General features: G+C 44.0%; 8 protein-coding genes across 8 annotated transcripts; 3 read left to right on the top strand and 5 right to left on the bottom strand.

The window, feature by feature from the left end:
* Positions 1–1,373: 1,373 nt before the first annotated feature.
* Positions 1,374–2,399, bottom strand: BDBG_00174 (uncharacterized protein; the record flags this gene model as incomplete). The annotated part of the gene is made up of 4 exons (XM_031719769.1): positions 1,374–1,625; positions 1,687–1,772; positions 1,846–2,242; positions 2,367–2,399. 4 exons carry the CDS (start codon positions 2,397–2,399, stop codon positions 1,374–1,376), a joined length of 768 nt encoding a protein of 255 aa, XP_031575649.1.
* An 862-nt stretch (positions 2,400–3,261) lies between these two features.
* Positions 3,262–4,389, top strand: BDBG_00175 (uncharacterized protein; the record flags this gene model as incomplete). The annotated part of the gene is made up of 1 exon (XM_002628883.1): positions 3,262–4,389. One exon carries the CDS (start codon positions 3,262–3,264, stop codon positions 4,387–4,389), a length of 1,128 nt encoding a protein of 375 aa, XP_002628929.1.
* Positions 4,390–5,384: 995 nt separating this feature from the next.
* BDBG_00176 (phenylacetate 2-hydroxylase) lies at positions 5,385–7,289 on the bottom strand (the record flags this gene model as incomplete). The annotated part of the gene is made up of 4 exons (XM_002628884.2): positions 5,385–5,759; positions 5,895–6,217; positions 6,349–6,982; positions 7,071–7,289. 4 exons carry the CDS (start codon positions 7,287–7,289, stop codon positions 5,385–5,387), a joined length of 1,551 nt encoding a protein of 516 aa, XP_002628930.1.
* Positions 7,290–11,217: 3,928 nt separating this feature from the next.
* BDBG_00177 (MFS transporter) lies at positions 11,218–12,926 on the top strand (the record flags this gene model as incomplete). Its single annotated transcript, XM_002628885.1, has 5 exons — positions 11,218–11,560; positions 11,619–11,714; positions 11,772–11,872; positions 11,925–12,196; positions 12,284–12,926. 5 exons carry the CDS (start codon positions 11,218–11,220, stop codon positions 12,924–12,926), a joined length of 1,455 nt encoding a protein of 484 aa, XP_002628931.1.
* Positions 12,927–13,931: 1,005 nt separating this feature from the next.
* On the bottom strand, positions 13,932–15,005 carry BDBG_16060 (uncharacterized protein; the record flags this gene model as incomplete). The annotated part of the gene is made up of 2 exons (XM_031724089.1): positions 13,932–14,153; positions 14,919–15,005. The coding sequence occupies 2 exons, from the start codon at positions 15,003–15,005 to the stop codon at positions 13,932–13,934; spliced, it is 309 nt and encodes a 102-aa protein (XP_031575650.1).
* Positions 15,006–16,726: 1,721 nt separating this feature from the next.
* On the top strand, positions 16,727–17,797 carry BDBG_00179 (uncharacterized protein; the record flags this gene model as incomplete). Its single annotated transcript, XM_002628887.1, has 1 exon — positions 16,727–17,797. The coding sequence occupies one exon, from the start codon at positions 16,727–16,729 to the stop codon at positions 17,795–17,797; it is 1,071 nt and encodes a 356-aa protein (XP_002628933.1).
* Positions 17,798–19,820: 2,023 nt separating this feature from the next.
* BDBG_00180 (HLH transcription factor) lies at positions 19,821–21,568 on the bottom strand (the record flags this gene model as incomplete). Its single annotated transcript, XM_031719770.1, has 2 exons — positions 19,821–20,756; positions 20,861–21,568. The coding sequence occupies 2 exons, from the start codon at positions 21,566–21,568 to the stop codon at positions 19,821–19,823; spliced, it is 1,644 nt and encodes a 547-aa protein (XP_031575651.1).
* Positions 21,569–22,416: 848 nt separating this feature from the next.
* On the bottom strand, positions 22,417–22,837 carry BDBG_16061 (uncharacterized protein; the record flags this gene model as incomplete). Its single annotated transcript, XM_031724090.1, has 2 exons — positions 22,417–22,731; positions 22,796–22,837. 2 exons carry the CDS (start codon positions 22,835–22,837, stop codon positions 22,417–22,419), a joined length of 357 nt encoding a protein of 118 aa, XP_031575652.1.
* Positions 22,838–26,737: the final 3,900 nt, after the last annotated feature.

Below are 26,737 nucleotides of genomic sequence, written 5' to 3' on the forward strand. Positions count from 1 at the left end.
TTAAATCAATACCCACGGGTATACTGAGAAAAGCAGAGAAGCCGCAGCAAATTCCATAGTTATGTCATTGGAAGCAATGTTAGCGGATTATCCTCTTATCACGCCTCTTTGTGTGTTGCTTTCCATTCACTTTCTCGATCCTCCACCTAATTCAACTTACTCCTCTCTCCCGATCTATTCAACATCACACTTATCGACCAGGGGAGCCCCACTCTCTATCTGCCCCCGAGTACTTTCCAAAATATAATACCGGACTTGCGCTGTTTGCACTCCTATAACTGATGATCAGCTTATGATACCTCCCTCCACTACATTCAAAAAGATTTTTACTTCTCCTGATTTCCTTCTATCCCTGTTTCATTTTTCAATTTTCATTTCACTTCATTTGTTTCATTAAAGTTATGTTCTTCTCCCTTATTTATTGGCACACCGCGTGCCTTGTTTTATTATTCCATCAATTCACCATCCCCCCCTTTATATACTTGCCTCTCAAAATCTTGTTATAGTACATCAGCAGTTTTCATTCAAAATTTTTGTTATTTGTGTCTAGTGAACGCATTATATATATAATTATATATATTAATTGCTCTATGAAATTCGCTGCTCAAGCCCCCCCCTTCCCATCCCATCCGTTTCTTTCCGTCTTTCATTTCCTTCTGTAGATAGTTTGCAACCAATGCCAGCACAGCTACTCTTGCTTGGACGAAGAGGTAATCAATGGGGACGGGGGGGGTTAGCTAAAAATAAAAATAAAAATACAAATACAAATAAAATACAAATAAAAGAAAAGAAAAAGGAATAGTCTACATGCTTAGTATGTAAAATTCCAAGCTATAAATCGATTATGTATCACTAACCATACGAAGATTCAGTATTTAATTTTGGTTACAGGAGAGAAAAGCGGATATCCAATGTCCACAGGTATCCATTGATGTATTGAGTCATAGCGTTTCTTAATCGTCTTGAGCTTCCCATTATTGAATTCGTTAAATAAGTTAAATATCATTCAGAGGGCCATTTGGTAATGAAAGATAGCAAGTAGCGTCACTATTCAATATCACTTCCCTCCAATTCCATGCGTAGCTAGGATTTAGGAATAACTACATCTCCACGCTTTTTTCCATTCTAGAAATTTTTTTTAAAAAAAGATGACAAAAGAAACTTCTAAAAGCTTGGAGATGAAAAATTTTGCCAGTAAAACTTCCAGTGGTAGGTATGTCTTAAAGGGAAATCGAGTTGTCGAGCAACGCCAATAATATCCCGTAAAAAGGGGTGGGAACGTACGATTCAAAAAAAAAAGAAATTTTTTGGAAAAATATCGCTATAGCAAAGACGCCTCCCACCTTTTCCAAATTGGGATGGTTACCCAGAATTTACCTAGAAATGATAAAGAGATTTCGGCCATTCTTCAAATTAATGAATCCCTCCGACGATGACGTAGAAACTTTTCTCTCACGAGATTTCGCTCGTTCGGCGCACTGGGCTAATAGGTCATTGTGGTGTTTACTATCCTGACGACGTTGACCAGGGCGGAGTCGATTCAAACGACGTTGACCAGGGCGGAGTCGATTCAAACGACGTAGGCCATATATATTATCCGGGCGTTTTACGGTGGTGACGACAACCTGTTGGCAAAAACATGGTAGAGCCAGTTTGTGTAGTGCGGGCTGGAGCTTTCCAGCGGACCTTTGCCTTCTCTCGTCTCGTCTTCTCCTTCACCTCAATAAGATTGTCAAGGGTCAGGTCAAGCTTGGAAAGCCAGTTTGGGCTGCCTGGTGAACGTTGGTTGGTATCAATGAAGTAGCGACTGAGTTCATCCTCGTTTAACTCTCTGAGAGGTTTCACATCCCCCCCATTTCGAAGTTGATACATTATTGAAGCCATCAATCGTAGCACTGGCAGCGGTTTTAAACGCACAATACTCCTCAAAGAACAGAGCGAAATGTGTCTCAGTCCAACCTGTAGGCATAGGTACGACTAGACCCATTGAAGGCAGAACGCGCCGCCTCAACCGTATCCGATGGCCCAGCCCCACAACCTTCCCCGTCTTCGCAAAGCGACCGAACTGCCACATTATTTCAAACTGTTCTGCACTCAAGGGAGCATCACCATAATGTGTGTAGCAGGCTGTCGAGGCCGGGCTAGGCAAGGCTTCAACTGGTTTGGGCGAGGACCCTTGTCGACTGCCAATGCCAACGAGGTACTCGCGGAGAGATATGCCTATGGTTCGCGGGCAAGGGGCCTAGTAGGCGAATCTGCTTGGACGAGAATACTGCGTGGGATTTTGGGCGAGAGACAGTAGTGATAATTTTGCGTTCTTCAGCATCCGAATCAGGCCCCACGAGATGACAGGGGTTGACTCGAACACATTGTTGGTTGCTAACTGTGATAGGGGCCATCGTTTGACGTGTTAATGCCTAGAATGGCGATTTATCTGCTAGCTAAATAGCTCGGAAATAGGCACTAATCGTGAAGAGTGATTATGTTGGGGTAGATGATTGAATAGATGTTAGGGAGGTTAGATGGAGATGAGGGGAGAGTTGAGAAAGGAGGGCAGGAAGAGTGCTGCCAGAGAACGCCTACTGGGAAACTGAGAAGATAAAAGAGACAGAAAGAGAAGAAGACCTCAAGCTTAGTAACAATACAGTTGTGTACTTATGTTGAAATCAACGCATGGCCCAAACGGTATTGATATTGATGCGTTGGGGCAAAACATGAAGTCGATATCGCCAACCCTGAGCTGAGCTATCCCGCACAACCTAGGATATTGAAAGGGATCAGCTCCATTTGGGATCTTAGATCATTTACATTAGAAGAGAGAATATATTCTTCTAACGGGGTGAGCATAGAAAACCCCGTGAATGTAAGCTTTCCATTTCCTGACACCAGAATGATTGCTGAAGAGAAGAGAACATTTGAGTTACAATGAACAGAGTCATGTTCATCATGCATTGGCTCTTCTCAATATTATCTGGAATGACAAAGAAAGCATTAAAGTATAGGATAGCGCCTGCCAGGGGTATAGTGACTTGTCAAGCACTGCGAGGAAAGAAATACCCGGGTCAAAAAACTCCAAGGAATGAGCAATCAATCGGCTTGGGCATGATAACTATGATTTCCTGTTGAGAATTTCGTGTTGAGACTTTCATGTCGAGAAAGGTATCCTTATCATATAGACAGTTGTATATCAATTTTTTATACGTATACCCTATTAACACCCGGATTCCGCATACGCAAAAACTTGTCTCCCGCCTTCAAAAAATGTTTCCCTCTTTAAGCGAGTCGTCGACATGGATTGCGTGTGGAGTCGCGATGATATACATTTTAGAACAAGGCACTTGTTTAGCCGTTCATTCAGCCTTGACACAGAGGCAAGGAGGGCAATGGGAAATTACACGACGATCGGCAGCGCAGTTGCAGCAGACAGAACCGATGAGCGGCATATATGACGGTACCCACCCAACACGTTTTGCGCGGTTTGCTGTTCCGGGGTCAATAGAAGAGCATCACAACGGAAACGCAGAGCCAAATGGGGAGTATGGTAAAATCGTGAGGCCTGGAATTCCATCCGGCCACGGGTTACGGCGTGTGCTTGGCGATTTGGAGACATGCGCCGAAGACATCTTCATGCCCTTCACTTCGGAAACGGATGCAGAACAACCGGTGACGGTTTCGGGCTCGAAGTTGCGGTCGTGCAGAGAGGCAATCTTCTCGCTCATCCGATGGTTGGATACTCAACGGAAAGAAATACATGCCCCTGCTGAGAAGAATCCTTATCTACAAAGCAGTGGTTTGCAGGACAGTAATTCTCGGGATGCGGAAAAATCATATGATAAGGGGGAAAACACCATCGAGAAACGGGCTTCAATGGCAAATGTAAAGCAGCAAAGTTGCGAGGTGACCGATTGCCGCCCGTTCGAACGCCCACATGTATACTCCTATGCCATGGAGACGTCAGCAGAGAAATCGAAGATGTGCAAAATGTGCAATCCCCGAAACGAAGAACTCATCAGAAGGCATTTTACGAAGCAACGCCGACGACTGCGGAACATTCTCTATCTTATTCTCGGCATAGTCATTGCAGTATCGAGCGCTGCAACCGTAGTTGTTTGCGTCCGCAAAGCGAAAGGGAAGAGTCGGGACACAAGTCGAGTAGGTCCCGCGTGTAGCAGCGAACAGGGAGGTGTGCTCCCCGGTCTCATATCAACAATCCGAAAATCCAGAGGCGTAAACCGAAGGTCAGATGTGGAAACTCAATCTACAGCGTCACAGCTCAGTCCAGAACAAGATGGCCACATTTCACCAGTCCGACGCAGCGATTCGTTCAAGCTGAGAGGATACGCGGGAAGAACGAGGCCGACTACGCCGACAGCCTGGGATGAGAAATAGGTAGCATTGTTAAACCTTTTCTTTGGTCCAGGTTTGCGAGTGCGATCCACGTCAAACTGATAGATACGGACCCGACTTTGGTTGAGCAGCATTTCGTGGTTTCTTTCGGTGGTTTCAAATGAGTGAATTTTTTTTCCCTCTTTGGGTATTATCCTGGTGTTCTCTGGAGTTATGGCGTAATGAATGTTCCCTGTATTTTTAAGTGATTGCTACTCTCGCCTCGAATGAATTTGTAGAGCTTGAAAAGTTGCTTGATGAACTAATTTTCGGAAATAATACAACGCAAACCCAATAAGGAGCAGTTAGCTAACTAAACAACGCGCTAACCTAACCCCAATCCGAATCTAGCCCTAACTTCCAAGGTTGACCCCTGAATCACTTGAACCAGAGACCTACCCCGAATTCGCAGAAATATACTGTACATGTACGGAGTATTTGTATGTACATACAATACACCCATTCCTTAGATTTCCGTTGGCTTGCCCAGGAATACACGAGTGAGTAACTGATTTTCCTTACCTCTCTTAATCCTCACAATAATATTGACAATATCTGTTGAGTGGTAGTTACCGAGTGTATCCGCCTAAAACATGGGAAGCCCACCATCAAATGCAATTGCCATTCAGTCTCCCCTTTCGACAAATTCTCATATACAAATATATATATATACAAAGGGACAATAATGGGGGAAAGCGCATAGCAGAACAAATTTGGCGGGAAGGTAATGGCGGAAAAAAATTATCCGGGCAAAGACAGTTTTTGCATCCAGAGAGCAATACATAGCATAGGGTCATAACAAGATCAGGTCCGTCAAATAAAATGCCATGAACAATGTGCGCAACAATCCCATACATTATGTTGATGAAATTCTCACCGCGTCGGAAATATGGATTAGAATCAACACCCATTCACAAAAGTGCAAAGAGACCGTGATACCAAAAGCTCATAAATAGATCAAATACTCCTCACCTCAACCCCCCCCAAACAACATCCCCCTACAACTCCCTCGTCCGCTCATCACTCTCCCGAATCCACTTCTCCAAACTCGCCGGCTCCCTAACCCGGAACCCAACCTTGAACGGCTTCGGATCCAACGTAAGCGACGTCTTCGTCGCATTGCAATCCAGCGCGTCGAGGATCGGATGGTCCTTGGGATCCTTCGCGGGTACCATGCGGAAGGCCGTGATCAGCCTGATGAAGGCGGTGTAGAGCTCGCGGTTAGCCAGGTGGGAGCCGGCACACATGCGCGAGCCGGCGCCGTAGGCGTAGTGGGGGGTTCCGGCGCCGTCGGAGGTGTTTAGGTAGCGTTCTGGTTCGAAGAGGTGGGGGTTTTTGAAGTGGGTGGAGTCGTAGTCGGCAGCGTAGGCGTTCTGGAAGGGGAGGGATGCGGTGTTAGGTTTTTTTTTTTTAAATATATATTGTTGGTTTAGGCGTTGGAGATTGGAGAAACACGATGTATGAAAGGGGGAGGGGAATCAGGTATAGATGAACACGGGAATGCATACCATGAAGAATGTAGTACCAGCTGGGATAACTGCACCCTCATAGGGGATATCCTTAATACTGACGCGGGGGAGGCAGATAGGGATGACGGTGAAGAAACGGAGGATTTCTTTGACCAAGGCGGTGATGTAGGCAACTTTTTCTTCGACGAGGCATTTTCCCCAGGCGTCTCCGTTTGGATATACCTTCATGATTTCATTATAGGCGCGGGCTTGAATTTCTTGGCCATGGTCAGAGGCAAGGTACGCGATGCCCATGATTATGTTTCCGGGGACGGTGTCGAGACCAGCAGACACCATGGTTAGGCAGATGGATTTGATCTCAGCTATAATTTTATTTTTTATGTTAGATGGTTATTCTTTATGATGCATGTAAAGAAAAAAAAAAAAGAGGCAAATTAGGAAGAAATTTCAAACCTAGAGAATCATGGTAAATAACTTTTCCTTTTTAGCTTACCTTCATTTAGTTTAGCCTCGGGGTCCTTCAGAATATTTCCAGTGATGCATGGTTTATCTGTGCCGTTCTCTATCCTTTCTCTTAACATATTCAGCAAGAGAGTCAAGTAATTATCTCTCCGTTGGCGGAACTCCTTAGCCTCGGAGTTACGACTTGGCCATAATCGAAGCAAGGGAATATAGTCCTGCCAGTTATTGCTCGTACTCCTGAAGTTGCTAACAATTCGCTCAACATGGCAGATCTCCTTCAGAAGCTCGTTGTCGATGCTTCCATCGATGCGAATTCCGTAATTCAGAGTCAGACTCGTATTCAGCGCAAATCGCTGGAAGTAGGGATTGGGGTCGATGTCTATCTGCCCATTCTTGCTGTCCTGGAGTAGCTCCTTGATACTGACGTTGGATTCTAGGTCAATGATAGGCATGTAAGATTGGACAGCGGGACGGTTGAGAGCAGTGGCGGCAGCCTTGCGACGTCTCTTGCACGACTCATCCCATGGAGATGTGCCGATGGTGAAGCCCTGTGAGCTGGATACCACTGTGTGGAATGTATGGAGTGTTGGGCGGGAGATAAGCGCGGATTGGTGGGTGATCCAGAAGTATTTGACGGAGTCAAAGGTATTGGCAAAGATGATTCTCTAACGCTCAGATAATTTTTATATATCAATATCCGTATATAGAGCACTTCCCCCCTAATGATCTACATAGTTGGTTTATTTAACGCACCTTGTTCCCCAACCGAACCTGGAATACCGCTCCGTATTTCTTCACCCAGCCTGCCGCTACTTTGGCATGCTCCTCCCCAAGCTGAATGAGGTTTCCAAATATCGGAACTCCCGGTATCTCGGTAAGATTCTTTATCTTGGGGACATCGGTACCGTTCAGGTATCTGATCAGAAAGAACGTGATTGCAATCGCAGCCACCGCAACGGATTGGAAACCCATGATGAAAGCGTTATTTAGGGCGAGTGGCAAGTACACTACTGTATGAGAAATAGTGAAATAGCGAAATAGCTAAATAGTAGAGAGTCAGGCCGTAGCGGTCATCTGAACACGGCGCTGCAGAGGGTTTTATTTGCTGTACAGAGAGGACGCCTCCTGAATCCCTGGTTCGGAAAATGTGCTCTTGCTGTGGATGACACCGTACCAAAGGCAAAAGCAGACAGGTTCGTATAGAACAGCAGGAAGCATCATAGAATCATCCTGGCCGAGAGGGCTTGCAGTTGTAGTATATATACGGAGTACACGCCCCCCCCCCCCAAGAAACAGTCCAGCTGGAAAATCCTGCCTGACTGCCAAACCTTCACGCCTCACCGAGACAGAATTCGCCTGGTAGAACAATAGGTTGTGACTTGCGGCTTGCGACTTGGCTGTGATGCTGCGTGCGCCGCGGATTCCGCACTAGACGCTGTCCACAAGCAGTTAGAGCAGTACAGGTGCGGGTATTGGATGCGTATTAGACGATACACCCCCCGCATTAACTATATATAGACAGAATCCTGTTTTGCGGGATAGCGCGCGTTACCAAGATATGTTGTGGAGATCTCCCCGCACGGCTATATTCGGCTGGGCAAGGGTGTTTTCCAAGGTTCCGCGCTCGGGCCCGGAAAGCGGAATTGTCGCGGAGATCACGTGACCATGTCCGACTCTCCTCTGGTCTTGTGTATGGGACTGTGCCCTGTATTCATAACCATGAGCTGGATGCTATGTTTTGTGTGTGGTAGGGAATGATGTTGTAATCCCGAGTCCTTGTACGGAGTTTTGGGAGGTGTGAATTCACAGCTAAACTACTATCTAGGCCGAGATTTGCATCTTATGAATGGACTACCCTCTGCATAGGGAAGAGCCGGAAAAGACAACCTACATTGCTTGGGCCTGCTCTTGTCTAGATTTCCCAGTCTTTCCAGTCTCAAGGCAGTCATCAATCCATTGGTAAAATAAATAAATAAATCTCTTTGTTCCCTTGCAGGTATTTAGTCTCTCCTGGGTAGGTTTCGATATGCAGTGGCTGAATGAATAAAAATTTCTACACAAATGCTAGGAGGGTCACTCCACCTGATTATTATTCTCTAATTTTAACCCATTGGGGATACCGGCTCAAGAGAACGTTGCAGCAATAATACTTTGCGACTATAGAGAAGTTTCAACATCGAGTAAAATAAAGAGAGAAATAGGGTAGAAACAAAAGATAGAGCTTCCGGTTGAATATGCCTAGGTAGGAATCATAGGAATCATTCAATTGATATTTCCCAACCCATTTGCTCTAATGAAAAAACATCGCATCCTTCAGCAGGGTGCAAAAAATTGAAGGAGTGCAGACGATTCCACCCCCTCTCATAGGAGTTTTTCAAATTCGAAGGTTGCCTTGAGGATTCATTGAATCTAACTGCGGATAATGATAGCGCATCTTCGATGTCAAGTACCTAGCATCTTTCGCATTATTTGACCCAGTGGAGGAACAACCACTGCAAATAGGATATGAGATGATTATTTCTGCATGGGCATGGTTGGTCTCGCTCAATAAGCGTTATTTTGTCGCCCACGGCTGATAGTGGAATGTAGCCAGAGCATTAGACCTCAACTGAGGAAGGGAGAGATGTGCTTTGATATATAAATTTATAAAAAATATTGGCCCAGAAGATATTCCATGTTATTGTCTCGCAGCAGACAATACGTTGTGAGGCATGCCGTTATCAGTTTGAAACGCGGGCTGGGGGGAGGTAACGGCCGACATATTCGTTCAAGAACAATTGATGAATGCAACCCTCTTCATACGCCTGGTTCGCTGCTCTGAACCTACCATATTAGCCGGCGTTCTAGAAACTGTCGAGGTTGTGCAATAATATAGTGTGCCTGTGCCATAAATCTGGATGCCAGCGGCTGAAATTGTTGAAAACGTATGCATGTGCAACGTGATGAGTTCATTCATGGCTCAGCTGAAAACCAGAGCAGCTTTCAACCATCTCACCCTCGAGAAAATCATGAATGTCTATCTATGCAGAGATGCAGAGATGCAGAGATTGGTGTGACATGTTGGCTGCTCGTTCCAACCAAGCACCGGCTGGATTGTTTTTCCGGTCCCGCGCCAAGCCACCGTTTGATGAGCCTAATTCAACGCCCATCTGTGACTATCTGTTTGCTATCTTTCTTTGAACAACATCCATCCACGGCTCATACAATGCAGAGATGACCAAGTTTGCAGATCCAACTGCAACCATGGAGCCGACACATTATGTCCCGCATTGCCTTCTGTTTGTTTCTTTGTTCTTCAACTTTCATATGTGAGTCCCGGTATGCCAGGTTTCAAACTTTGTGGTTTAGCTGGCATGCTACAATATCTCGTCACACCAAGGGTTTGTGCCGCGATATTTGGAGCCGTCTCCCGGGTGTAACAAAATTCGTTTTGTCCTCTACTCCATGGGCAAAGATGGCTTCCGGAGGCTGAGGCTGATACGCATTCCAGAACATAGTCTTTTCTTTTCTAGGGGAAAAGAAATGCGCGTAACGCGAACCCGCTGCGGGCCATAATGGACGGACGAGAAAGACCTCCAATCATTTCCGGGCAAGTTGATCGACCTATATAAGGCAACACCATATTTAAAATGTAGCATGTCTACAGCCGGGTAACTTCTCTGAATTCTCCGCACCAGACAAATTCCATTCTATCATTGCCCAACGGTCTGGAGCTACCTTAATTCAAGCAGTCAAGCAGGGCATCCTTCCGGAGTAACGATAAGCAACCAGTCTTCGTGAGCTGCAACTGCCAAGAAGTTGCCGATTAATAACCCTAATGGGCCAGCATGATCTCGAACTACACTTTTTCAGTCTGGAGTAGGAAACCAAACAAAGGTGGCACGCATGACTCAGTTCAGCCGAATCCTTGTGTGGATGCTTTGCTCTTGCTTCCGCTCCTATCGAACATTTTTGTTTCTTCCGTTTCTTCTTCTGCTTTTGCTTTTTCTACTTTCCTTTATGCCTTTATTTGACTTGGGTTGGCGTGCACCAAATTGCTCCATTTTCTATTCGAGATCTACTCCCTTGGATGGTAGCTGGACGCCAGCTCGGATGATCTCCATCTTACCTAGGCTGGACTAACGCCGTGGCCTGCTCCTTGGGTTCACGAAAATGCCTGAACATCAAGTATGCTGATGATTGACCTCCTTGCAGGTTTATCTAGTCGAATGTGACGTGACGCACTCTGATGTATGTGCACGATAATACGTTACAATTTTCCAGCTATATTACCATTTTTAGTTCCAATACTTGTTTCTTGACTCTACATTTCAAATACACCGTGTCAACCACGCCATGAACTGCCAACCGTCGGTATCCGGCAGTACAGGCCAAACTCATGCTCTGTATCTTTGGAATTGCCGTTCCCAGACCACCTAACCCTACAAACAAGGGGAACAAGGATCTTGCATTATATTATACACATAGAGAATGCGAGTTAGATACCCTTTTCTTTGCCTATACACCACCGGTCTTAAAATTTCCTTGCTCGCTCGTTTCCCAGGTTTATGCAGCCCGGAGGCCCATGCCCTCAATGTGCATTCATTGACGCCCTTTAGTGACGTTGATGCTACGACAGACGCATATCGGAAATTATCCATGGTGCTGTCATTCTTGATCTCATTGTTGTTGTAGCCGGTGACCACGAACTGCCACCTACTAACTCAGTTTCTCTGAGACCTAAAACCGCCTGGTATATAGCTTGCGGTAAATCCCGATGCAATTTCCCAAACCTTCTGCAATATTCTACATATTCACGCCCTTTTACCCCATGTGCGCATCACTCCTGCGTGGTTTAATAAAATTATTGATTCTTGTCGCTTAATGCTTCATTCCGCTGTCCAGCCAACCGACATAGACGATGACCGACTCAACGAAGGAAGCACCGGATACTCCTATCGCGACAGAAACACACGCCATCGATTGTTTAGATAGAGAAGCTGAGAAAAAAGTTGTCTGGAAATGCGATCTCTATGTCGTTCCAATACTCTCTTTTCTCATGTGTCTAGGGTTCCTGGACCGCATCAACATAGGGAACGCTCGCCTTCAAGGCCTAGAGAGAGATCTCAACATGAGTGGACATGATTTCAACATTGCATTGTTCATATTTTTTATTCCATACATGGTCTTCGAAGTTCCGAGCAATATCATTCTTAAGAAAGTTGCCCCTTCAACCTGGCTCAGCGGTGTTATGATAGGATGGGGTGAGTGGCCTCCCACTCCGCTGTCCTCTTGGTGCAATTTCTTAAAATGATTATGTAGGTCTGGTCACAGTTTTCCAAGGGATCACCGATAGTTTCGCTGGGCTGGTAACTTGCCGAATCTTTCTGGGGATTTTCGAAGCAGGATTCTTCCCAGGTGAGCGTCCATAAAGCTTGACTGATTTTCTGTCCGTTTATTATCTGACATGCGTAGGTTGCGTATATCTTATCTCCATGTACTACAAGCGACATGAGCTTCAGACAAGGGTCAATTTTTTCATCGCCTGCAGCATCATGGCGGGTTCAATGAGTGGTGTAAGACATTCCTAATCCTATCAAAATGACCCAGAGCTGATAAATTTGGTAGATTTTGGCGTATTTCATTGCAGGAATGGATGGCATATGTGGTTATAGTGGCTGGCGCTGGATATTTATCCTGGAAGGCGCTGTGACGGTGGTTGCCGCCGCAGTCTCGAAATTTTTCATTCCGGATTGGCCTGAAACCGCAAAATTCCTTACAGAGGACGAAAGGAAGATCCTCATACATCGATTAGCAACGGAGAGCGAAAATTCGAGAATGGATCGGCTGGACAAACCAGCCATGAAACGCGCCTTCACGGACGTGAAAATCTACTTGGGGTAAGACCTCGGGACCTATCCTTGATTCTATAGATCGTTGTAGAACTCTCTATGTTTTACTGACACCATTTTCCTTCACTCTTGCAGAATTATAATGTACATTGGAATTGTCAACAGTGGATATGCAGTCAGCTTCTTCACTCCCACCATCCTCCATGATCTAGGCTGGACCGCGCTAAACGCACAACTCCTGGCCGTCCCAATATTCGCCTGCGGCGCCTGCTCGGCCATGATCACCGCAGTAATTTCAGACCGAATACGGCACCGCTTCACATTCACCATCCTCGGGTGCCTAATCGCATCCATCGGATATACAATCCTCCTATGCCAACAATACGTATCCCTGGGCGTGCGCTACTTCGCCGTCTTCGCCATCTCAGCCGGCTCCTTCATGTCGCATCCCATCACCATCACGTGGCTAAATAACAACATGGGCGGCCATTATAAACGTGGGATATCATCGGCGATGCAGATCGGGATCGGGAACTCCGGTGGCATTATCGCGAGTAACCTCTTCTTCCCGTCTGAGGCGCCACGGTACCCGACCGGGTACGGGGCGAGTCTTGGATTGATCTGGTTATGCGCGCTTACGTGCATTGTGTTCTTGCTGTACTTGTATCGTGAAAACCGGCTGCGCGCGCAGGGGCGCCGCGATCACCTCCTGCAGCTTCCCGAGGATGAAGTTAATAATCTTGGAGACCACCATCCTAGTTTCAAGTTTACGTACTGAGCTGAGTGGGCTGGTTATAGATGTTTGCCTTCAAAGACCATGTAGTTTTGCTTCTTCACCTTGGACCCCCATGCACTCTCCGTTTTCCTGACCTTAGCATGAAAATTATGTCCGGCGTACGCTTTTTCCTATGCGTTTTTTTATGTTCTCGTTGTTTCCAGAAAAGTGTCATCTCCTTTTTTTCTGCATTTTCTATTCCTAGTCCCGGGTGTTTTTGCTTTTATTTGTGGTCTGGCAGTACGACAGGAGATGATGCGCTTGGCCCGGACAAACTCTCTGTGGAGATTAGGGATATGAATGGCGACATTAGTTAACTAGTATCTACCTATCTACGTAGTACCTATATTCTTCATGAGAGGGCGCTTGGGGATCAAAAAAAAGAAACCTTTTTTTTTTTAGATCATTATTTCATTCAATCATCCTTGAAAACCAATTTTGGGCTTAAAAAAAAAAAAAAAAAAAAAAAAAAAAAAAAAAAAAAAAAAAAAAAAAAAGAAAAGAAAAAGTTGAACCCACGCATGGCCCAAAGTATACATACATAAAACAACCATTGCCTTTTAAAGCCAATGGTTGTTCCCATGATGGGACACAAATGACCCCGCATACCCATTATTGACATTCGCACGCTCAATAACCCCCAGCATAGCACCAACCGACTTCTCAACGGACATCGCCCCTTGAAACTGGGGTCATATAAGGTGAACTTATGGAGCATATCGCCCAGTTCGGCGAGCTGTTCGGGCGTTGCTATATGTAAATTTTTGTGAAGCCGGGTTAGTTAGATAGATTATTTTTATTTTATTTTTTATTTATTTATTTATTTATTTATTTATTTTGTTAAACCAGAGCGTAACTAATTGTTGCACTGGTGGGCAAACCAGGGAAGCAAAGTCTGATGATTCATGATTCATTCTCAATTTTCCCATTTCCATTTTTAACTTGCTTACCTTTCGCCCAACCCCCGTATCCACCACGCCCGGAGAAATGGACATGAACAAAATCCCCTCATTCCGATACTGCGCGCTGAACTTCGCCCGTAGCAGCATTCATTGCCGCCTTGGACACTGCATAGGGCATCTGCGACGTGATCTCATAGCGCGAGATGAATTCAATATCCGCACCGCCGGATGTGAGCGTGACTACCTTCTTCGTCATCCCCTTGCGCACGAGGGGCACGAAGAGAGAAAGCAGGTGGATGTTAACCGATGACGTTGATGGAGAAGCTTTCTAGGAGTTCGGCTCCGAGTCGTTCTACGGGCGAGAGGGACAGGTATATTTAATTTTGAGCAAACTGCCGGCGGTGGCAAGAAGGTCGTGAAAGATCGACCATTCAGAATGCAGGTTTGCAAACGGCGCTACTTCATCGGTCGGCTGCTTGCTGTTTGTAGCCAAAAAAAAAAAAAAGTTTGAAGACTCGTTAGCATAGGAGAACAAGGAGTCATAGTCTGTCAAATCGGCTTGGATGATACTGATGTTTCTTCCCGGTAGCTCCTTTGCGACCTTCTTGTACGCTACTACGGCTTTGTGGCGCACGAGGCCGATGACTAGACTTTCGGGGGTTGCGGAGAGTTGGCGTTGGAATTCATATTAACTATCGTATTGAGCAGTTGGGAGCGTAATATATATATGTATATATATGTCTGGGTTTAGATGTCCGGGTAGATGGAGGGTACTGCACCCCCCCCCCAATTCCGCGATTTGCACCGGTGATCACGAACGACGGCATGATTAGGACATGCAAATGAGATAGTGAATATTAATGTATATTTCAAGTGCTGCTGGTAGCGATAGTAAATATTCTTTCGAAGTTGTACCGTTTTTCAAGGGGAATACGGCATATTATATAAGTCCACCCGAGGGGTTCCTCTCCTCGTTCACTCAATGAACTCCGATTTTTTTTCTTCAATCAGATCAACTATTCTTGCCCACTATGTCCGGACTTAACTTCGGAACAGTTATTAGATCATTACAAGAGATGATTGGGAATCTTACATGAGGTTGGTAAGTAGGAACTTCCGTAACTAGTATATAGCTTGTTCTCCCGCATGTTCTCATAACGACGTCTACAGACAGGTCCATAGTGCAAATGTCTGGTTGACTTCCGGTTGACATTCTCTTATTGCCTGTTCTACCGGTTGAACCTCTTCCGCGCCCAGGCATGCCGAGATATACACGCCTTACAAGCGCAGATGTAGGAGTATTTATAGATCTGGTGGAGGTCCGCATATTATTATTATTATTCTACCATTATAATCGTATGCAGTCAGAGACTATGATGTACTGTATGTACTGTGTACATCTTCAATTTTTGTGGTACCCAAGATGTTAGACCCTTGTTTTTCAATCTTTAGCCCGATTGGATTTGATGTGTCGCCCCTGCGGGCGCTACCTGGGCAGCCGCAACAGCCACTCGGCCAACCGGGGCAGGGAGGTCCACATAGCTAGAGACAAGCGGAGTACAAGTTATAATGATATACGAATAAGCCTTCAAGGGCGGAAATAGGAGGCAGCGGGTAAGTTAGAGCGGAAAAGCTTGGCAGAGCGTTGATTGGTTTAGTCAGCATCCATTTCAAAACACTACCTCGGCACGGTTGCGCAGACTTACTGTGTAGATGGATGGGAACACCGATGGGGATGGAGATGAGAGTCCATATGTACGCTGTACGCTGTAAGTGATGGTGATGACGGGGATGATATGACGGAGATGATGAACAAACGGGTTGGATATCGTTATTGGCAGCACAGCTAACTACGCTAACAACCCCCTAACGCAGCAAACAATCATCTGACAACGCCGCAGCGACCATGAATACAGCGTAAGCTCTCATTCTGCTCTTGATTAGATCGAAGAAGTCTTGCCCGCCTGAATATTGCCTCTGGTTGGCTCAAGGCGCGCTGAGTGGGCTGAATCACTGCAAGCGCCAGATGGCGTCGATCAACTAACTTAGTTAAACGTAATAATTGACTTCGCGCTGGATCCATGGGCTGGGCGGGAACCTTTGGCCTTCAACCCCCTTGTTGACAGTTGTTATTATTGTCTTCTTCTTCTCTCTTCTTTTTGCTTTCTTTTTGCTTTCTTTTTGCTCTTCTTTTTCACATTACTTCGAATAATATTTCACGTGTAAAGAACTTGATACGAATTAATGAGTTAACATAACATGACTTCAGGCTTCCCCAGAGTGTGAGTGAGGGGAGGGTCGTCGCCTGCGTGAAACGTACCCTTACCCACCCCCGCTGCCAAACCTCAAACCTCAAACCTCAAGCCCCATAACATAACCCGCAGCCTCTATGCAGCTGGCCCCGAGAGACATGCACCGCACCACCACAGCAATCACAGCAATCAATCACTGTAACCCGTAGCCGGAGGAAGAACGAGGAGAACGAATAGCTCAGTGCATGTGTTTCTTCGCTCCCCATTTTTGTGTGATTTGGCAGCAGGACGCGATCCCCAAACCCAAACCCAAACCCAGACCAATAAATAACCCACCAGCCGTTCGCTCTCCGTATAAATGCCCACGCCCTTTTGGAGCCTCTCGACGACGCCTGCACGAAGTTGGTGACTCATATTCATGTGTTGCGACTACATGCTGCCCGCGCTGAGCAGCTAAGACGACCCAATCCTCAAAACAATTCCCCTCTTTGCCCTCTTGCTCTTTCTTATTCTTGCCCTCACCCGACCAGAACTCGTCCTAGGGAAGACGAGGAAATATAACCAAGACAAAACAATACAATAATCGGAAGAAAAACAAGCATACTGGCATATTGTTCTAGGTAGGGTCGGGGTAGACTAGGCATTGACGATGGAAAACTCACCAACAAACCCACCACCAACAACACCCCCGCGCTATGGTGCGTACTCCTCTTCTTTGAACTCAAGCAGGGAGAACAGGACCAAGGAGAACAATCGAAATGGACAGGATATGGATAAGGACACCAAGAAGGGCCGCAAGATGTCCGTCCTCGCCCTCCTAGGAAAGCTATCCAAATCCAGAGATACGAACCGTTCACAATCTCCCTTCTCGCCCCCTCCCTATTCTTCCTCCTCCACTCCCCCATGGCACGATTCAACCACCGCCCCGCGACTCTCGAATCAACTCTCCCCACCGACATCGACATCGCTAGTCTCAATACATCTGAAGCCAGCAGAGTACGTCCGGCGAATAAAACGGCTACTCGCCAATTCAAAAAGACCTCCTCCTTCCCCTCTTCCTCAGTCGTCGCCGCATCCACCATCGCCGCCAGGACATGTCGATGGAAGCAATGTACAACAGAATATCCCCAACAACAATGGCACCAAACCTGGCGCTGAGACCAGTTTACAACAACAACAACAGAATACCAGTCCACCACCCCCGCAGCCGATATTACATTTCCCTACCTTACCCGCGCACCATGCCGATAAAATCCACAACAACAATATCTACAACACCAGCACCAGCGAAATCCCCAACCCACCCCAAAACCCAACCCGCTCCTCCTGCCCCCTGCTGCCCCCAGACATCCAACCGAGCTTACTCCTCCACAATCCTGTCAACAAAGAAAGCAGATTCCTAAAAACCTTCCTCCGCAACAGCCCGCCCAGATCGAGTACCCCGGTCACCCAATTCAACATCGCCACCCTACAAGCAGAACTGGACGGGCCCCTGGGACCCATGGGAGGCCGAGGTTGTGTTGGTGTGCGCGATGTCTCCAAACCGAACCCGCTAGGCCCCGATGGCGGTGATGATTATGATGAACTGTTGGAGTTGGGGCGGAGTGTGAGGGGAACGAGTCGGTTGGAGGAGGAGCAGGAGCGGTCGAGGAAGAAGCTGGTTTCTGGGGTAGAGAGGTGGTTGGATGGGGTGGAGGATGGGGTGCCAGCGGAGGGTTGAGTATCTTACTCTGGTACCTACTTCTGGCTTTGATTTTGTGTTGCCTTGTTTGGGTGGGTGGATCTGCACCGTTTCGACGGATACACGCGTGCAACCACGGTGTGTGGAAGGGCTACGGAGAACCAGCTTGTTGGGCAAAACCTGGCTATTTATATCAGGGCGCCGAACGGGCAGCCAGACCAGACCATTTGCTGATACACATATACTTTGGGCTTTGTGTGAAGGATAACCAATAATGGACCTTATCAGCCATTCTGCGTTACGTTACCCCAATTCTCGTCCAAGGTCCGTCCACCGACGACAGTTTTATTTATCATCCTCTCCGATCCGGTGGGGAGGGAGGGTCCATTCCCTAGCGACGTACCTGTTCGCGTCTCACCATTTCTTACAAACGAAAATATCTCATCCGAAGACAATAACAGCACATGGCACAAACGGAAGGAAACAAACCATCCCCGCTCCAAAAATACAATCGAATTGTCCATCTCAGTCCTGCCACGAAGATAAAGCATACATCACCATCCTGGATGTTCACAATTCATGCACTAACTACCCTCCAATTTTTACGAAACCAGCATAAGAAAAATTAAAGGAAGACCAAAAAGCACGCACCCCCACGGAACCACAATTACTTCCCAAGACATACGCTACTCTTACGACCTCACAACCTCACAGCAACCACTCTCGGCGTGGATGAACTGAATTTTACCCACCAGCCTACTTAATCTAGGCACTATACCCCCATCCATACCACTTTTTCCTTCCTTTCTTTCTATCCCTTTTAGCCCTACTCTTTACTCCTTGATGGAGGTGATATGATGTAGTAGTTGGTTGATTATCGAGATCTATCTATTGTGCGGCCTTTTATGTGTGGTAGGCGTTCGCCAAGCGATCGGCGAACACCTCGCTTATGCGGAAGCGGTCGGCCCGTAGGGAGGGAATCCGACACTCCTTGCTTTTATACTGCCTTTTTTTTTTTTTTTTTTTTTTTTTTTTTTTTTTTTTTTTCTTTTGGTTTTTGGTTTTTTCGCGAAGTTTGGAGTTATCCATATATATCTCCGCCCTTCCTGTACGTTCATGGCCTCCTTTCTCTAATGCCCTATAGTATATATATTTGCTTCTTTGTTTCTTTTTTTTAATTTCATTCCCTTTTTGACACGAGTGATGGCAATGGCAATGGCAATGGCAAGCGTACTAATAGCATAACATAACATAGCATGTCCTAGGAGCCGGGGTTTCTTTGAGGGCCGCCCCGGTGGGGGGTGGGGGAGAAGGAGGAGTCTTATAACTAGCATCGATTCGGTCTTGTTCTTTTTATATATATATAATAATTGGTATTGGTTCGATCGAAAATCGTTTTTACGTATAATAGTTTATACTCAGTGTAAAATAAAAACCGACCCTCCGCTCGATTCGGATTATAATCATAATATTAATATTAATATTAATAAGAATGAGTGAATGAGGGACGAGGAGGGGGGGGGAACGAGGGAGGGGGCTGACGGAGCTGGGAGTGTAAGTTAACTTACACAAACAAAAGATCAAAAGCTGGCATGGAGCATATAGCTAGCGATATCCTCATTCCTCTTTTGGGTTTGTTCGTTAGGGATAGGGGAGAGAAGTTACAATGAGAATTCGAACAACTCTACTCTGTTATCCGTCAGTCTCCTCTGGCTGGTATTTTTCGGACAGCTGTTTTTTTTTTTTTTTTATCCCGCTTGTGGTTATTGCTATATATAGAGCACGACACTTTTAAAGCTTAGCGGTGGGTGGGAAAAGCATAGGTGGCTAAAATGGTTTAAGATAAGAGATGTACGTCAAAAAGGAGAGAAAGGGGCCCTAGGGTAGAGATAAAAGACAAAGATAACGACAAATCTAAAGATAGAGATAAAGATAAAATGGGACGCATCATATTCTCATACATTCTCATAACAATTTTATACATCTAGCTATCGTAGAATCCCCCTCTCCCTGTTCTCTCTCCTGTCCAGTTTCCCTCCCCAACATAAGGAAGAATCCCCCCTCAATGACTCAACAAATCCTGCACGCTCATCCCAAGTTTCCTCCTCGTCGCTTGGCTCCCTTCACCTTCACCACTACTACCCCTATCCATCCCAATCCCAATCCCAATCCCAGCCCCAGCCGCAGCCCCAGCCGCAACCCCGGAACCCCTCCGATCAAGATTCAACATCAACAACGCTGCCGTCGCTTCATGGTCCATCGTATCCATGCCTACGCCCACGCCCACGCCCACGCCCACGCCCATGTCCATGTTCATGCCGGGACCACCCACGGGGCAACGTTGTTGTTGTTGTTGTTGTTGTTGTTGTTGTTGTTGTCGTCGTTGCGCGACGACGACAGGAGACGGGTTAACGTTTGGCGTTGCCGTGCCTGTCGGTGACGCTGATGCCGCCGCCGACGCCGCCGACGACGACGATGACGATGAAGGTGCCATCTGGCCGTACGGGGGTCTGCGCTGTGCGTGCAGGTATGGGCCTATCGGTTGACCCTGGCCAGCGAATACGGCGGCGGCGGAGGCGGCGGAGGCGGCGTCGCGGGACGAGGAGGACGAGGAAGGGAGGAGGGCGTATGCGGGATGCGGATGCGTGGGTTGTGGTTGTTGCTGTTGTTGATGTTCATAGTCATACTTGTACGCGTGCTTAGGGTTTTGGTTACGGTCCGTGTAGATGTTTGAGATTCTTGTGCTGCTGTTGTTGTTGTTCAGGTGGTTGTTGTGTAACAAGTTGGAGGAGGCGGGAGAAGGTGATCGAGATGGGGAGGGAGAGCGTGATGAGGAGAATTCATGGCGCCCGGTGCTGACGGAGTGGTGTCCTGAAGTGATGCGCCGGGTGGAAGGGCCTGAAGAACCCGTCCTGTCACTGCGGTTGTTGCTGCAGCAGTTTGCAGCCTTAAGTTCCTTCAAGCATTGCTCCAGGTAGTTCATATAATCAATGCTAGCCTGTTTTTGTGTAAGTATTTGTATTTAGGCAAATGGAATAGGGTTTTTTTTTAAAAAAAAAAAAAAATAAAATAAAAAATAAAAGGAAACAAAGGCAAACCAACCTGCAAAATAGCCAACTTATGCATCTCCTGCCCCCTACACGCAGGAATCATATTCTTCAACGTCATGAATTCCTCATTCATCTTTGACCGCCTCCGCCGCTCAATCAAACTATGCGCCGTCTTGCGTGCAATTTTCCGTCCTGCCGCGGTAGTCGGGCCATTGCCCTGCTGTTTCTTCTTGGATCCTGCACCACCAGCACCAGCACCAGCACCAGCACCAGAACCAGCGCCAGGAGTCTCGCCCTTGGCCTTACCCTCTGAACCAGCAGCGCCGCCAGCATCCCGCGGCGCTGTCTGCTCAGCTTGGGTTTTGGGCTTCATCTGGATGATCTTCCGCGTGCGAGTTGGCGGAGGCGGGAGGGTGAAGTTCGCTGCGGCAGAGCGCTTCCTACTGTTACCGTTGCTGCTGTTGTTGTTATTGTTATTTGCTTTCTGGCGGGAGCTTCTGGGGCCACGGGTGGTGTTTGACGCTTCAGCTGCGGGGATGTATGGCGAGATGGGAGACATTGGGCGAGCAGGAGCGGATTCTTTGGAATAGCCAATTCTGGAACTGGAGCCGGAGCCGGAGCCGGAGCCGGGGCTACCATTTCTAGGGAGAGCAGCTGGAGGTAGGGAAAAGAACATCTCGTTTGGAGAATTGGCGAATTTCTCCTTTGCAGCGATGTCAGCGGAAGAAGCTGGAGTTAGAGGGGGGCGTGGGTTTGGCATGCTGAATTAGCAAGGAAGCGGGTGTTTCTGGGGATTTTCTTTTGGAGAGAGAAGAACAGTAACGATATATTTTGACGATATATTGGGGGATGTATTGGTCTAGATGGCAGATTATGCACAGCACAGCTACAACCTAGAGGGGGGGACAGGAGCGCTGAGAGCCAGAAACAGAAAGCTATAGAAGCAATATGTGTCTATGTATATATATACTTGGTATATCCGAATAAATATCGCGAGTTGACGGGCAAATAAATATATATAGTAACTATATCCGCACCCAACAGGAAAAGAAAAAAACAAAGAAGAAGAAGAAGAAGAAGAAGAAGAAGAAGAAGAAAAAGGCCAGAGATTCCTATTATATACCGCAATCTAGCAGGCGTCTCCGTCTTTGCCTTTCTCTTCCTCCTCCTCCTCCTCCTCTTCCTCTTCCTCTTCTCTACGCCTCGAACCGGCAAAAGAAGCGCAGCCCGTGGCAGTGTCGCGTGCTCGTGCTGCGACTGATAGGCTGGCAGCAGCTGGAGACCAGAACTAGCGCCAGGGCAAACTACGGCAGTTTATCTCCTCGTTCTGGGGGCGAGGCCACCATTGAATACAGTAGTGTCTTAAATACGCGTAATCTACTCCGTATAGAAGAAGTATCTGGTAAAATTGATTCCTCCTTTGGTAGCGGCCATACTCCGTAGTTTAGTAACAACTAATCAGTGGATAAACGAAATTTCAACACTATAATGAAATAAGTTATCTCGGATTTAACTTACAAAACAATGGGGAGAGGTCTCCAGGTCCCTTTTATAGCTACTATCCATGCGGATGTTCTGATTGACAGCCTTCCTATCCGCTTGAGTTTGCTACTTCTCACCTATAGTTGATGCAGATGAGCAGGTTGGGATGAAAGGTCCACGCAACTCGCGAAGCATGGGACTCAAAGTTGGAGTTCGATTTTCTGACCTCCCTTGTGTGTCCTTGATACTTGACTCTGTTCCGTTGACCAAATAAAACTTGTTGCCCTTCATGGGGCGTTTGCTTAAAGTGGTGGCCCCAGTGATCTTGCACCTAAAGCGCCCCCGACTGCCAGTTCCACCATCATCCTCACCGTCCACTTGCCGCCCTTCATCCTCCAATTCTCCGACGACAATGCTGCCCAGCGAGAAAGGTTCGAATATCTGTTATGAATACGACTGGATTAGTGGCACCGAGTCACTTACTAAATACAAACCTGGGGCCTACCATCCCATCATGATTGGAGACATACTGCACAACCGCTATCATATTGTGGACAAACTTGGTTTTGGCGGCTACTCAACCATTTGGCTCGCACGGGACACTCAATATTAATTGCAGCACTATGTCGCCGTGAAGGTCGGTATAGCAGATTCTCTTCTGAATGAGACAACGATCCTCCGTACTCTGTCTTCGCCTTTACCTATGTCGTCGTCTACATCCTTGAAGTCAGCGGCCCGGTTAAAAGGGCGAGATTCAATCCCCATCTCATACATTTGATATTTTAGTTCAACTGTCTATCATAGTACAGCAGCTTGTTTCATTCTAATAACATTATTATTATCAGTCTGATTGAGGTTGAATTGAATAAGTATTTATAACTCAGTTTTCATTGAGTTTCAGATACACTCTTATAATCAGCTTTTTTTATATTATCAGATTTTTAAATCATCATTTATAAGTTGAAGATCTGAGTGCTTTTCATCTGCAAATATATGATATATATTGATTAAAATAGTTTTTAATTTGACTTCTCAGTATCAGTTGTTATAGTCTCTGAATTCAGAGAGCTTGTTATTTAATTTCATTTCAATATAAAAATGTTTTTATAATATATAAGTTTTAATATGTTAATTATTGCAGAGTTAGTCTGCATTAAAAAACAGTAATTTTACAGATAAACTGCAATATAGTAAAATTAAATATTTTCATCATTATTATTATTATTTTTATATGTAAATGTAAGAATAAGTACTCACAGATGATTATTCAGATGTTTACAGCTTGATGTGATATATACTATTAACTACTAAAAGTATTCACAGTAGAAAGATAAAATATAGAGATTAAATATATAATAGTATTTAAGCTGAGTTATAAATAGTATTTATAAACTTCAGTCTATATAGTTATATGTAGTCAAGAGCTGCTAACTCTATTAATTATATAAGAGATAGAAATAGAAGTAAAGAATTTATAAAAAGTGAGATTTCTTATATATCTCTTTCTCTCTAAGACTTTGTCTGTAAAGTCTTTCACTGAGTGATTTCATAGAATCAGACTTAGTACTATAGTAATACTTACTAAAAACTCTTCATATCTATAAAAAATCTCAGTGAGAAAAAATCTCTTATTACTATAAAGAGAAAAGAGTCTGTTACTTAGTTTCTTATTCTATAAGATTCTTTATAATTTACAGATCTTTCTCTAACTATTATACAGATTCATCTTATATCTTTTATACAGAAAAGTTCTGATTAACTCTTAATTATTTTTATAAAATTCTTATGTAATTATTATATAGATTCATTCTATATCTTTTAATTTAAAGAATTTCAGTTAATCTTTAATTATTTTTTCATAAGATTCTTGTGTGATTATTATATAGATTTATCTCACAGATGAATTACATTCTACAAGATTATTCTTATTAAAGAGAAGTATTTATAAGTTATTAATCTTTTACTTATTCTTATAAATTATCATTCTTTAACACTGTAGAATTATGAGAAATTTTTCATTCTTTTATTAATTCTATAGAATTGTAGAATCAAGATATCTATAGTCTATAATTACTCTTTATAGTTATATAGAAAGATTCAGATCTATAATTTATAATCACTCTTTATTTACTAGAGTAATCTGACTATTCTGCAGAATTACTTATAGTATAAATAAATCTCTCTAGAGTAGTATAAATATCTCAGATCTATCTGTGAAATCTTGTCTTCTTTTTTCTTTTTCTGTAACAGCTTTTATTCTCATAAACTATAAGTATTCTCATTTATTTATAAAGTGTTTTTATTTAGATAATAGAGAGAGAGTGTTTCTAATAATATCTATATATTAATTCTGTGATTCGGAAGAACGTACAACTGTTGAATAATAACACGGCCGCTTCTGAACTTGCTTACAAATGTAAAAGAGGTCATAGCGGCCATCAATTAATTTAGCATACAATATATAAGAAGCCGGTGTACGCCTGTAATCATATACTGACTCAAGCAATCTTTGAATCACATCTGATAGTATGTCTAAAAACTGGTATAAAGTGCAGGCTTCTTCAGAGTATGATAATTTCATCTACAAAGTGATTTATAGTTATCATGTCAGAGTGATTCTAGAACATCTCAAAAGATAGTATATAATAAGTAGTAAGTGAAAGAGCATCTGATTGATACTGCTTTACTTGTTAAGGAAAAACTTCATACTCAGATAAATGTCACATATAGTATACAAATAGATAAGATATGAGAAAGAGAATGAAAGCAGTGAATCAGATTCAAAGAAGTTCACTCTCTACTTAAAAGAAGAATAAAAAGAAGAAAAGATAATTATCACTGAAGTTGTATAATAATAATAGAAATTATATAATGAGATAATAATATAATAATAGACATTATACAATTAATGAGATATCACTGAAATGAATATCTTCTTTAATTAATACAAATAATACTCTTCTCTGCTATCTGAACTGAAAGATATACAGAATCTCTCAGAGACTTTACTCAAAGCAGTAAGAAAAGCAGCTGAAACTGCTGAACTGAAATCAAAGCTCTGTACATGTACAAGAATTCTAAACAAGATCAAGGTCTTGTATACACAGTGACAGACTGAGATAAAAGTTAAATAATAATTAATATTTACTGCAGATCAAGTATTTACTATGAAGAGCATTATCAATGTAATTATCATCATTAATAAGAATAGAGAAAATCAGGTCTTAGATTTACAGTAAAAGATTAAATGTTTACACAGATAGATAACTATACTGAATCTGAAGATTTCATCACAATCATTCACAATCTTTTCAGAAGTGTATACATCATCAGAGACTGCTGTATAGAATGAGAATCTGAGTATGAGATATATTAAGTCAGAAGATCTGCTGAAGCTATTAAGTTTTAATAGTAACTGAAAAAATGATGCTGTAATCAGCTGACTAAGTTAGATGTAATTATATTATCAGATTGAATATAAACTTACAGACAGATAGTTAACAGAATTTTAATAAGTCTTAAGATCTGTCACATTTCTATATGAAAAAGTGAAGTCATTATAAATAACTAATGAAAAGATGAATCTCACAGACTCAGAGTGATATCTATTTTTATAAACATGGAATGAGTTTTTCAAATGAATCTTGCATAACTTTGAGAAAGTGAATATATAAGACAAGTGTTACAAACACTTCACTAAGTGTAGATAAGTGAGTAATCTTATATCATACTTCACATACTTCAGTTTACACTATCTTGTGTTGAATGAAGAGCTTTTAATATCTTTCTGTTTATAGATCTTTATTCATAATCTTATATCTAGACTGACCGCCGGAACTATGAATTTCACATTTGATCTCATTTAGTCTGATCTTATACATTTCTTGACGTGAATTCTGCTGGGACTAGTCATCAAAAAAACATGTAAAGTGACTATATATCAGATCTTAAAATGAAACCATGACTTGAAAAAAATGAGAAAGTAATCTCATTTAATCTCATTTAGTTTCATTCTTGACATAAAGTTACTATTTTTAGACATTTTAAGGTTTTTTTTAGACTATTTTTAATTTTTTAAAAAGTAACACTTTTTGATAATGCTCAAATGAGATTTAAAGTCATTTAAAGCAATAAAAATAATTTAAATTGAGAAGTGAAAATCATGGTCTCATTTGAAAAATGTGACAAGAGTAGACAGTAAGTCTCACTGAGACAGTATGAGACTACTATCTAATGTTAAAACTGTGTAATGGGATCAGTTGAATTGATAATGAGACTATCAAAAAATCCGATTCTGGTCCCAGACTAGACTGACCGTGTGACCGTGTCTGAGACCAGAACCAGATTTTTTGATAGTCTCATTACCAATTCAACTGATCTCATTACATGGTTTTAACATTAGATAGTAATCTCATACTGTTTCAGTGAGACTTACTGTCTACGACTT

Source organism: Blastomyces gilchristii (genome assembly GCF_000003855.2).
Source record: "Blastomyces gilchristii SLH14081 genomic scaffold supercont1.1, whole genome shotgun sequence".
In the NCBI taxonomy this organism is placed as follows: domain Eukaryota; kingdom Fungi; phylum Ascomycota; class Eurotiomycetes; order Onygenales; family Ajellomycetaceae; genus Blastomyces; species Blastomyces gilchristii.